General features: G+C 37.7%; 1 protein-coding gene across 2 annotated transcripts in view; it reads right to left on the bottom strand.

Moving 5' to 3' along the window:
• Nucleotides 1-13,420, bottom strand: part of btv (dynein cytoplasmic heavy chain beethoven) — a 437,347-nt gene that overhangs the window by 205,483 nt on the left and 218,444 nt on the right. For both annotated transcript variants that reach the window (XM_081739028.1, XM_081739029.1), the window contains exons 53-56: nucleotides 10,103-10,268; nucleotides 5,753-5,975; nucleotides 4,049-4,263; nucleotides 2,378-2,611 (exon numbers count right to left, since the gene is read on the bottom strand). In XM_081739028.1, the coding sequence (XP_081595154.1) occupies nucleotides 2,378-2,611; nucleotides 4,049-4,263; nucleotides 5,753-5,975; nucleotides 10,103-10,268 (838 nt within the window). The remainder of the gene's footprint in view (nucleotides 1-2,377; nucleotides 2,612-4,048; nucleotides 4,264-5,752; nucleotides 5,976-10,102; nucleotides 10,269-13,420) is intronic.

Genomic DNA, 13,420 nt, shown 5'->3' with positions numbered 1-13,420 from the left:
GAAACATGGATGACTAAAAAGAAATGATCTAGAGAAGAAAAAAATGTGGATGATTCAGAAGTTAAAATAAGGTTAAACAGCTTCTAAAATTGCCCTCGAATACTACGTACTTTATGTTTACTTTAATTCATAAACCATGTGCTCCATCCATCATGGTGAATTCCAGAGCGAAATATGGCATTCAGGTTATGAAATCTTTTTTAACTTTAGAGTATACTATAAGAAAGCTATTTAAACAGAAAAATCATGAAAATGAAAAAAGCCAAAATTTCCAAAATTCTCGTTTTTTTCCCAAAAAAGCCGGCTTTTTATGTGCAAAAAACCATCGATTCAAAAAAGCCGGCTATTTTGCATCTCTATACATAAGTATCGAAGTCAGTACAGGATCAGTGTTCAGGATGAGTAGGCTAAAGCCAGAGACGGCATATTTGGCTATTCTGCCTCACCTTACACATTACGGAATACATTAATTTATCATACTAGAAATTTCCTGGCGTTTCTGCATAATAAAATCAAAATGATCCTGATTTATGGATAACCTACCAGGACTTTACGCCACTAGATTTCTTTTAGTGAGGTTCCTAAAGATAAAAGTTATCAACACATACCAAAAACTCGTAAAAGCACAATGGAACGAATCAGAAATTAATGTAGGTAATACAGACATCATCATTCTCTATTACCTACATTAATATGAATATACATATTAACGTCTGGGGAAGATAATGTTACGTTATGGAAACTGTTACGAAATATTTCAAATTGTAATAAAGAAGTGCATACTCTGGTCAGAAAAATATTGACTGAACCCTAAGCCCATCTAGTAGGTCTCCGTGTCATTTTTCTGCCAATAGAATTTAGACTTTTTTTTTATTAGGATGACTATATAAATATGACTATCTTCATTTATGTTCTATAGTGTCTAATGAAGGATATGGTAGGTATCCGAAACTGTAACACATTATAGTTTATAATATTGTGTGTGTTGAAGCTTTGATAAGTATTTCTTTGTTACAATACCCAATCCAAAGCCATTGATATTGTTATTGTAGAAGTAAAATCAACATACAGGGGATAGACAAAAAAAAAAAAAAATCTTAAAATACTTCATACAGGACACGTAAGTTTGGCCCTCCACTGTACAACGCATGTTGCGGTTGCCGATCGTTTTTTGTTTTCAATGTGTCATATGGACCTTCCTCTTCCGTCAGCAGTAACCCGTTCACCTGTGAGTGTCGTGGTGTGAAAGTGGTGCGGTAAAATGGGCGACCTGACAGACTTCCAAAGAAGCATGATCGCTGGTGCCCGTTTGGTTGGAGCTTCAGTGGCAACAGTGGCGAACATTGTGGGGGTATAGAAATGTATTGTGTCCAATATTACGAGGGCATACACAATTCATGGGCAAACGACGTCTGCAAAGCACAACAGTGGTCGAAAAACAATCCTGTCAGATAGGGACCGTAGGGCATTAAAATGGATTGTAGCGGCTAAAAAGATGACCACTGCAATGAAAATTACGTCTGAACTCAATTCCGGCCTACAGTACCCGGTTTCATCGAAAACTGCGACGGGAACTTTATAAAATGAAAATTCATGGCAAGGCCGCTGTCGCCAAACCCTTGGTCACAGCAGTAAATGCGAAGAGGCGTATCCAGTGCTGGAAGGACCACAAGACGTGAACTCATGAACAGTAAAAACACGTAATGTGGTCCGATGAATCGACCTTCACCTTGTTTCCAACAACCGGTCGTGTTTACGTATGGAGAACATCGTCGCAGGCCTATGATACAGAATATCTGCTCCCAACTGTAAAGCATGGGGATGGTTCTGTTACAGTATGGGCAGTGATATCGTTGTTTTCTGCAGGTCCCATCATAGCCCTGCATGGAATGATGAATACTAAGGCGTATGAGGCCATTTTGGGGGACCAGGTTTTACCCAAGGCCCAAATATTGTTCCCTGATGGTGATGGCATCTACCAAGATGATATAGCACCCTGTCACGCTGCAAAAACGGTGAAATCATGGTTTGAGGAGCATGACCAGGAGCTATCACACCTCCCCTGGGTCCCACAATCACCAGATCTGAATATCATTGAGCCATTGTGGTCTGAGTTAGAAAGGCATGTTTGGTCTCATTACCCTCCACCAGCATCCCTTAAGGAACTGGGGCATGTTTTGGAGGAACAATGGTACAAAATTCCACACACCACGATTCAGGAGCTGTATGTGTCCATTCCACGTCGGATCCAAGCTGTTTTGGACGCAAAAGGAGGCCCCACACCATACTAGGTATGATTTTCACACTTTTGCAAACGTTTTAGATTTTTTTTTGTCCAGTCCCTGTATATTTACTTGCTAAACAAAGATGAGCTTACCTGATTTCTTCTTTGACTCCACGTTTCGCCAAGAACGTTTTCATGCTATTCCACGAAGTATCCATAATTCCCATCAGCCTGAGAACTGCTTCTAGTACATCTCTAATAATGTCAGGAGGAGCACGAAGAGAGCGAATTTCAGACAATGCTTCCGATTTTATATTACCAACAGCTGACCTTGCTTCTTGGATCACAGGCTCAATTTCTGCTAACTCTTTATCTATCTCCTTTTTTCTGAAAAGAAATTGAAGAAGAGATATTTTTAAATTATGCCCTACAATGTCATGTAACAGAAACGTCGATTATAAATAAAAAATGGACAGGAATACTGGATTTAAATTAGATCTGAAGGCTATCAGATTAGCTACTATCGACATGTTGGAACTATGCCTAGAAAGCCAAGGATAGGAAAAGTGGATTTAAATGAGATCTGAAGGCTATCAGATTAGCTACTATCGACATGTTGGAACTATGCCTAGAAAGCCAAGGATAGGAAAACTGGATTTAAATGAGATCTGAAGGCTATCAGATTAGCTACTATCGACATGTTGGAACTATGCCTAGAAAGCCAAGGATAGGAAAAGTGGATTTAAATGAGATCTGAAGGCTATCAGATTAGCTACAATCGACATGTTGGAACTATGCCTAGAAAGCCAAGGATAGGAAAACTGGATTTAAATGAGATCTGACGGCTATCAGATTAGCTACTATCGACATGTTGGAACTACGCCTAGAAAGCCAAGGAAAGGGGAAACTGGATTTAAATGAGATCTGAAAGCCATTAGATTAGCTACTATCGGCACGTTGGAACTAAGAATAGAAAACCAAGACACAAAAAACACATTACAAACTCCTGTTTCGCTTTCTACTTCGATTCATAGCAATTTACTGGTTATTTATTAGCTATAATTCACTAGTGAAAATGAAATGAAATCTTTGAGTTTTACGTCCCACGGTTATGCCGGTTAGGCTAAAGGAGACGGTGATTATGAGAAATGAATGAAATGGTGGAATGAAGAAAGTGGGAGGAAACGGGAGTACCCCGAGAAAACCCACGCACACGGTGTTTGTCCACCACAAAGTTCACTTGGCGGGAGCAGGGTTTGAACCCGGGACCCCATGCACCAGAGGTGAACGCTCTACCACTGAGCCACCAAGGTCCCCCGAATTCAAGTTCCTTCATTCAATTCAATTCTCTTCAATTTCCTCACGTTTCTTAGTTTGTCACAATATACCCGTTCCTTTACAATATCTATACAAAAAGAAGTTTGCAGGTGTAAGATCAGGAGATCTTGGAAGCAGCCCCCTTGAGTTTATTCTGTTCTCAACAAAAACTAGCCAAAACCTCCATAAGTTGCAGTTCAGTTTGACAGTGAACCAGTTTTGTCTTCTTCCACTTCTCTGCCCCCAATGAGCGGTTTATTTTCAATCGCGAGTGATGATCATACTGGCAGAGAATTACACATCACAATGTTACTATATGTCTCTTCATCACTTTACAAGATCACGTATATATCGATATTTGAATAATCCTGAAGAATATTAAGAATATTATTCTAATGAATATTTATATGTAGTTAACGGTTTACATATAAATATTCATTAGGAACGTACATTAAGAAACAAAAATTATTATATGACAAGAGAATGTCAGTACTTTATAATTCTCACCTGATCATCAATTGTTCGTTCTCTTTCATTGTCTGCTCCTTCAAAGTCTCCATCTCTACCTTTTGGCTGTTAGCATTTTTCATGGTCTCTGTAATCATCTGTAGAGCAAAATTAGCCTTTTCTTGTTTCTCTGCTAGTTTCACTTCTTGCTCGGCAGCCTGGGACTTCAAATGATCCACCACGCTCTTAGCCTCAGTTAGTTTGGAAACTCCGGTCTATAAATAAACAACACATTTGCTTTGGAATTCATCTTGGAAACACAACACGTACATTTATCAAGTTATACACATTTACACCAATCCTGCTGAGCTTTAAACAAGACTAAGATTAAAACAGGCTTACACAGGAAGTACCAAAAAGTTAGGACTCAAGGTTGACGCTTTTTCTTTCCAATTGGATCTTCCTTGTTAATCTTCTGTGACATGTTGCTGCCTTTTATAAGTGTATTTTAATAACAGTACTTTTAAACAACCTTAGAAAATCCAATCAGATTGGGAAAAATACAAGGTGCGGCCAGGGGCGAATCCAGGGCGGACTTCTGGTGGGGGGGGGGTTGTAATATATATAAATGAGCTGACAACCTTTCACTACAGAAAAGCACACACAAATTAACCCCGCCATATTACAGTGTGTTGTTCCACAGTATGATGAGGGACTACCAGCTTTGAGAAGATAATTTTTTCACTGTTTGACTCTGGAGAGTCCGTGTCCTTTATTTTCCTCACGTTTTTATTATTACTTCTTCTCTTTTTAAACTGCATGTTCAAGGGTCTTGGGAAAGGCGGATGCTAGGAAATGCAAGGTGTTTTCAGGAATTACAGCTACCTGTAAATAAAATTATCCTCAGAATTCCTGAGTGTGCCAATATATTTTGCGTGAAGCTTTCAATTATATGCATTTTATCCAATTCCAATCACCTAAAACAATCCAATTCCAATCCCTAAACTTTTTCTATATCTCAAGTCTCAGTTTTATATGTAACGAACAATTCATAAACTGAAAGGAAACATGGAAAACACCATTGATAATTTACGAAACAATATATGTGCATAGTTATATAGGAGAACATTTGAACATCATCATCTTTAAAAGCCATTGATTGTCTTTCTAAAAAGAAATAAATAAAAGTAAAGAAAAGGCTACTTCATTTTAAATTCTGATGTTCCTACTTGCTAATACAAGTATTTCGCTCACTGCATTATGATGGTTGGTTCACAATTGAAAATTATTTGTCCCAACAGGAAACTGAACTAGAACCCACAGGCGTTAAACATTCTGGTACACAGACTTACTTAGCATCAAATCAGGGTGTCTATTAAAATTCCAAAATGAAATTTCGTGACTTTTTCGTGACCTTTTCTTTACCAAATCATAAAATCTTCTAACATTTTTAAGAGCGAATTTGGGTGCGAATTAGGCCGAATTTTCATCCATGCGATACAAACGTATCTTGCTTGCGATTTGGTAGCGTCTAAAGCCGACCATAGACATTTTTGGTGGTGAATTTTGACGTTTTATAGAACAATTTTTTTTTCAATCTGTACTTACATTTGTACAGATTTTAAAAAATCGTGACTCAAAAGCTAAATTTAGTGACTTTTTCGTGACTTTTATGACCGTTTTTTGATTTCGTGACATTCGTGACTTTCGTGACCGATAGACACCCTGCAAATAAATAGAAACAAAAATTATGAAATTACGAACCTGAAGTCGTTGCTTTCGTTGCTTAATTCCTTCTTTCTTGGAATTGTAGATATGCATATACATGAATATGAATGAGATAAATCTTCGTGGTGTGGCAAACTTTTCTTCTGAGCTCCTGTGAATGTTGAGAAACCCATCCATCAGTTCTTCGCCTCCAGAGATTTGATGAGTTAAAGACTTTTTCTTCTCCTTTGAATTTCCTTCTTCGGCTCGACTAGCTTCTCTGTAATATAATGAAAAGTTGTATTTCATACAGCAAAATCAGTATTTTTTTAACAGATCTATAAATCTATATAAATGCGCAATATCACTAATTGAATCGTCGAGTTCCAAAACAGCTATTGTCCATATACAATCCTAGAAACCGATGCGTTTTGTAGAACTGGAAATATTTGAGGATGTTCAAGTTTTTTACATGAACACACTCAAGTATTCCCAGTTCTACAAAACATGCAGATAATACATTTTTCTAAGTTTTCTGGGATTTTCTGTAAATGGGCAGGAGCCGTTTTGGAACTAGACTACTCAACTGATCGCTGTACCTTTGAAACTCCTTGATATAGTGAGATAAATTTTGGAATGCCATAATTTACCAAAACGTTATTGTGAATCGTACGCATTGAACATTTAGCGTAATAACCTACAAAAGTGTTAAAAATGGTCAACAATTACGGGAAAATGCTAATTCTTGTACCTCCTAGCGTTTTCCAATCCCGATATTTACAAACTACGGTTAAGGGCCTTCACTACAGCGAAATTAAACTACCGCTAATTTTAGAGTTTTTCTGTAATATCTTCAAAACAAATAAAAATATTCGAAAAGCAGAAACGTAGTGAACTAGACAATATGATTTCGCATGTGATACCTTTACCACAATTCACCTATCTGTTTTTGGTATGCCGCTATTCACAGAACCTGCAAAAAATGCTAAATCTATCTACAGTTGCAAATCGAAAGCAGATAGATGAGTTGTGATAACGGTATCACATACCAAATCTTATTGTCTAGTTCACTACGTTTCTGCTTTTCGAATATTTTTATTTGTTTTGAAGATATTACAGAAAAACTCTAAAATTAGCGGTAGTTTAATTTCAGTGTAGTGAAGACCCTTAAGGTGATACCAAAAATGTACACTGAAAATGACACTCTGAGCTTAATTCCGTATTCTTTTTTGCTTACCAGTTGTTAATTCTTAAATTTTAGTACACTTATCTTGCCAATGAATTACCACTAGCTTTCCTTCATTAATTACAAAATCAGTGATTTTTACGTAATCACAAATAAAACTCTACAACTTTCCGCCTACAACGTGACTACTTTGTAATTTTGGAAGAAAAAAAACAGCATCAACTCTTTATATGTGGTCATATTACTTTTTTATTATTCGTTAACAAGATTGCAGAAATAAATATAAAAGCCCGTTACATTTTAAATATTTATAATGCTAATAATATTTATTTATTTACGAACGTAATTCCGGATACAGCTGAACGCCAGTTTACAATGGAATATCTAACAAATCTAAGAGATGGAACAATATATTTGGTCTAGGAATTAATTCGTGCGGTTGGTACGCACACATTGAAGCTGTAGTACAAACACAAAATACATAAATACCTTAAGAAAAGTATTGGCCATCGCTAGCCACCACTTTCGCCCATCTGTCAGGCAATGTACGGATTCCGTGGCGAAAGAAGTCCTCATCCTTGGAAGCGATCCAGTCAGAGACCCATGTTTCGATATCTTCTGAAGAAGTAAACAACTGTCCAATCAAATCGTTGTTCATGCAATCGAACAAGTAGTAGTCCGAAGGAGCAACGTCTGGTGAATACGGCGGGTGGGGTAAAACTTTCCCATCCGACATTTTCTAAATAGGTTTTGACCGGTTTTGCGACATGTGGGCGAGCGTTATCATGGTGAACAATAAGTTTATCATGTCTGTTCTCCCATTCTGGTCGTGTTCTGGCCAGAGCTTGCTTCAAACGCATTAATTGTCGTCGATAACGTTCTCCATTCATAGTTTCACCCGGTTGCAGCAGCTCATAGTACACCACACCTTTCATATCCCACCATATGCACAGCATAACCTTTGCACAGTGAATATCTCGTTTTGGTTGTGATGGACCTGGTTCACCTGGTTTCACCCAGGCCTTTTTTCGTTTAGGGTTCTCGTAATGGATCCACTTCTCATCACCCGTAATAATTCGATGCAGAAACCCCTTTCTGCTCTGTCGTTGAAGCAGCAATTCGCAAATGGTTTTTCGTCTTTCAACGTCTCTGTCTTTCAATTCATGTGGAACCCAATGTGACATCTTTTGAATCATTCCCATGGCTTTCAAGCGTTTGGAGACTGTTGTTTGATCAACGCCTAATGCTGCTGCAAGTTGTTCCTGCGTTTGACACGAATCCTGCTCGAGCAATGCTGTCAATTCTTCGTCTTGAAATTCTTTTGGCTGTCCAGCTCGCTCTTGGTCTGCCAAGCCGAAATCATCACTTCTAAACCGTGTAAACCACTTCTGACACGTTCGCTCAGCTAGAGCATGGTCACCATACACTTCCACCAAAATACGATGACTTTCAGTCGCACTTTTCTGCATGTTAAAGTAATGCAGCAGGACACCCCGCAAAAACACTTTATCAGGCACAAATTGCGCCATGTTCACTTAACTACAAATTGGTGTTGTTGACGCTTTAATCCACTGCCCTATACTACGAACGATACGCGATGACAGGGGTTTGCAACACATGTGTGGATACACGGAACTGTGGGACGCTGATTTTATGACGAGTGTCAGCTGGTTGAATATTTTTCTAGAGAACAAATCAGAATTTGAACGTTCTATTTATGAATTCGAAATGCCACCAAGTGGATCCCATCTAATTTTGATACTGGGTCGACGTTTCGAAGAGCTCCTGTACAAGATGAATCAAAATCCAGAATCTGACATTCTCTTTGCACCGCATCTTTCATGATCGGCATCCTTGCAATTTTCCAGACTTCCCAGAAGATCGTTCTATATCAACACTGAAGACGTTGACGTACGAGGTAAATATAAGAGTTACACTTATAAGAGTATAAGAGTAAGTAAACAATCCACAACGAAATAAATTTATGTACCACACTATCGTCGCAGACGGAAGAAATCGCGATAAGCGGCATATAGGACCGAGCCATCAAGCACTCCAAGAAAATAACGCAGCTCCAGACACGAATGAAAAGGGCTCATACCCGTGGAATCGACCATATGTACAGCATCTTCCAAAAGTCCTGCAAAAAAGTAAAAAGCTGTAAGCATTTTTTCAACGCCAAACCTCCAGCTGAACACCATTTACGTCCAAACATTGCTGAAGTCTTTTCGGAAATCCAAGAATGGCATTTCCACGTGCTCCATCCGTAATACTCCCAATCACATCACGTATCTTCTTCCGGATCTCCTGAACATCTTTCGGCTTTTGCTTGTAAACTTCTGTATCATTTTCTTACGAATGATATTATGTAGCGTTATCATTGGCACTCGCAGCTCCAAGGATATGCGTTTCAACGATTTCTTTGGACTTCGCAACACGCTTTCCTGCACGGACTACTTTCACTCGTTGTTGGCCTTCCCCTACGAGGCAAGTCCAAGACACTTCCAGTAGCTAAGAACTTATCGTGCCATCTCTTGATACTTGAACCTGCAGGTGGTTGTTTCTGATATTTTTGTCGGAATTTTCTTCTCACCAAAACACTAGATTTTAACTCACAAAACCACACCACACACTGCGCTTTCTCTTGAGTAGACGCAATCTTTGTCACGTGATTTGCGGTTATGACGTCAACGTTTACATTCGCTCATTGTTGCCAACAAAAATTTTAACATTTCCACTAAACATTACAAACAAAATACAAAATTGTAAGTAGTACTTTCAAAGTTACAGCTTTTTACTTTTTTGCAGGACTTTTGGAAGACTCTAACCTTAGCCTAATAACATAGATAGCAGAAATGACCAAAAAAAAATCTCAAATTCAAAATTATTGTTTAGGTTAGGTTACGTTGATTACCTTTTTGACTCCTAATACCTTCTCTTCTATAAATCGTCGCATGAGAATCAGAAGAACCTAACTCCAAAAATGCTGTTTTCGTTTTCTGTATGTTTGGACACAAATTTGAAAGCCTCACTTGGTGTAAATGGAACGGAACGACATCTATTCTCCTTGTCGATCATATGTTGTAATGTAGCTCAATTACCATCTTATTAAGAACACATCTTTCTAAGAAAATAATATTTTTGTCCTCTCGCCTGTAAATCTATGAAAACGCAGTTATGTTCCTTTGGTTGTCATGCAACGAAATATTATTTTGACTTGCCTGTCCAGTAACATCACAGAAACATTTCTCATGCTTGATTCACTCCAGCCTTCCATCCATTGCACTGAACACAATTTGTAAAGAGCTGGATTACTCTCGCAATTGGCTGTGAAATTGGCATCAGTATAATCCATTACCAGGACGACATGTAAATTTTTCTGCACACCTGCAACAGTAATACACAAGAACTGTGTAATAAATGTCACAGAATATTTAACTTTATGTTCATGAGCTCAAGAAACGTGTCAATCTGCAACTTTTCAAGAGCAACAAAACAGCATTAAATTTGTATAGCTATTGTTGGAATAAATAAATAAATATCCTTTCTGAGTCACTTATCTTGTGAAAATAGAATATTTTTTCGAGTTCCGTCTGACGTCGGTTAACTAGCAAAGAAAGGATAGCTTTAATACATTTTCCTCATGTTTTGCAGTTGCACTTATGTGTGAAATCAAAATAACACACATATCCTTGATTTACTGATTATTTGAAACGAAATTAAAATTTAAAAAAAAAAAAAAAAAATGGCATTCAAGTCTCGTACTTCTACTTTGTAGGCTAACGGAAGCTCTGTCCAAAACAGGCATCGTAATCCGGTAAACGTGAATCGAAAACGATTATGAAAATATATGCATATTGGATAAGAGAAAGCTATGAGTTTCAATTTTTTAAATTTTAATTTTAATTTTTCTACGTTGCGGATCGCGGATCCGCGCGAGTACAGGTCACGGATCGTATTTCCTAATTGTAGTTGAAATAGTGAGCTATCACTCGCATTAGAAAATAAAGAGAGAAAAGTAAGTATTCTAACTTTAATAATTGATAGCTTAGACATGACTGACCACATTGCTACCAATTTTCATTCAAACCTCCCAAGTTTGAGTGGCGATTCGCAATGCATATGTTGCCCTGGTGAAAGAGACGATTTTGAACTCCATATCTATCTTACGTCTTTATTATAGTGCACAGGTGAGATTGACGTAGTCTCTCACACCAGCGATAACATGTCCCACCATAATTCTTCAATTTTGTGTCTTATTTGCGTGCTGAGTCGGGGTGGGCAAGAAATGGCCACGTCGCTTATGTCGAATTGCGTTTCCATGAAGAAGAGTTCAAGTTTGACATAAGCGACTTGGTATCGTGTCAACTGGTAATGAAGAAGTTAAGTGGAATGTGAGAAGAGCCCTGATTTTTTGCAAGGATTTGGACAAGTTGGTACAACAGTGAGACAAATGCGTGAATCTCAATGGGAATTATGTCGAGAGGTGAGGAAGGACCCTCCTATACATGTACCTTAAAAAATATTTTTTTACACCTTAGGGAAAATCATATATTGAACGATTCACATATATTCAAACAAGAAATCCAGGGTTAAATACAAAGGTAATTTAAACAAAGATTGAAACTCTTTGATAAAAACTGATTATCTTAACTAAAAAAAAATGGGAATATGTAAATCTTCATGGTTGCACCAGGTTTTCGATATCTAAATTGTATATATGTTTACCTGTTTATCTGTTTACCTCTTTCTTTTCATTTATTTTTACCAATTTAACTATTACACTAAATTTGACCATATTGAAAAACAACTGAAGATAGTGGTAGTGATGAATAACGGTCATAATTTTTAAATAAAAATATTTATCCTTACTTCTGTTTCTTGGCTTTACGACAAAATAATAAACAAATATTTTTATGCAAAAAATAATTGTTTTTACAAAGCAGTACGTGATCCAATAAGTAGCAGTGTCACGTGTACACAACGTAAAGGAATTTGGTCAAATATTGAAAGTTAAGTGAATGGTATGCAACCAAAATGACTACGTACATTTGTGTTGCATGCTACCAATGGGCAGTTCACCTATAATAACTCCTTACGAGGATACTTTGGGGGTGAGAAATATCTTCGGATCAACTGGATTAATCAACCCTAACAACCAGCTCGATTCCTAACTTTTGAATTTCTATATCTTGGCCGAAATTGATGCCGATTCATCAAGTACGAAGGGAGACACAAAAACAACCGGAGTCGTTATCCTGCACATCATATACTTCTAGTACGAGATTGTGCCGCTATGGCGCTCTGGGAGGACCTCTTCAAGTCAGTACACGAAGTGGCGTCAACCAAGAATGACGCGTGTTATTCCTTTGGCAGTTCTGTGTGTGTTTGTAGTGCACTCGTGACAGAAAGAAATGTCAGATTCTCACGAACAACAAGAGGCTGCGAAGTTTTGTTTTTTTAACTCGGCCAAAACGTTCCAGAAACTATTATAACGATGCAAGCAGCTTACAAAGAACAGGATCTCAGTAAAACGCAAGTGTATGAATGGTTTGCTCGGTACAAAATGAAAAAAAAAAAAAAAAAAAAAAAAAAAAGACCATTGAAGATCACTCCCGTTCCGGTCGTCCTTTAAATGCGCGAACTGAAGACATCACCAAAATCCAGAGAGGATTGACGCATAACATCGACCAATTCGAAGACTTATCCTGGTTATCCTGGTGCTCCATTCAAAGCATTTTGCACGATTTGGGAATGAGACGAATGGCTGCTATATTTGTGCCCAGACTTCTCACCGAAGAGCAAAGGAATCGTCATGTGAAGCCTGTCGTGCAATGAAGGACGCGGACACAGACGATCCACGAGCCTTATTCGCCAGATTTCGCTTCCGGGGACTTCTTCCTGTTTTGCCGGATGAAAAGGGATTTGAAAGGCAAGTGTTTTGCCAATGTCGACGAAGTCAAACCCAATATCACGACGGCTCTAGCAGGTATCAAAGGAGACGAATTTGTAAGGCGCTTCCAACAATGGAATGAACGTTTGGATAAGTGCATTTGTACTAATGTAGAGTACTTTGAGGGTGATAAAGTAGTATTTGAGATAAAGTTGTATTTGATAAAAGTTGTACTAAAAAATTAATAAATAAATAAAAAAGTTAAGTCTATGATTTACATCAGGAAATTCTGGTTGTTTTTGGATCCCCCGTTATATTCTTAATATTTAGTGTTTCGCTAACAGATGGACATAGGACAAACAGGATAAGTATATAAAAGAGTTTTGGTTGGTGAATCAAATTCCTTAGAAAGTATATTCTTTAATACTATACGTAAGATGACATTTCTTTTCAATAAAAAAACCTCGGCTGGACTCCATAGACAGACGTTACAGCAAAGTAATTGAAAATATAAAATTGTATTAAGCAGAAAAACAACTTCTAATATACGAATACTAAAGGTTAGTTCAACTTCTTGCTTTCTATATTTTCCCAATCTTCAGTTTTCAGTTGGACTATGATAGACGCAAAAAAGCAAATTGCACGC

This window comes from Thermobia domestica, chromosome 14, assembly GCF_964235325.1.
Source record: "Thermobia domestica chromosome 14, izTheDome1.hap1.1, whole genome shotgun sequence".
NCBI lineage: Eukaryota > Metazoa > Arthropoda > Insecta > Zygentoma > Lepismatidae > Thermobia > Thermobia domestica.
Note: the sequence above shows the minus strand (reverse complement) of the source record. Positions and strands in the feature narration are given on the sequence as shown.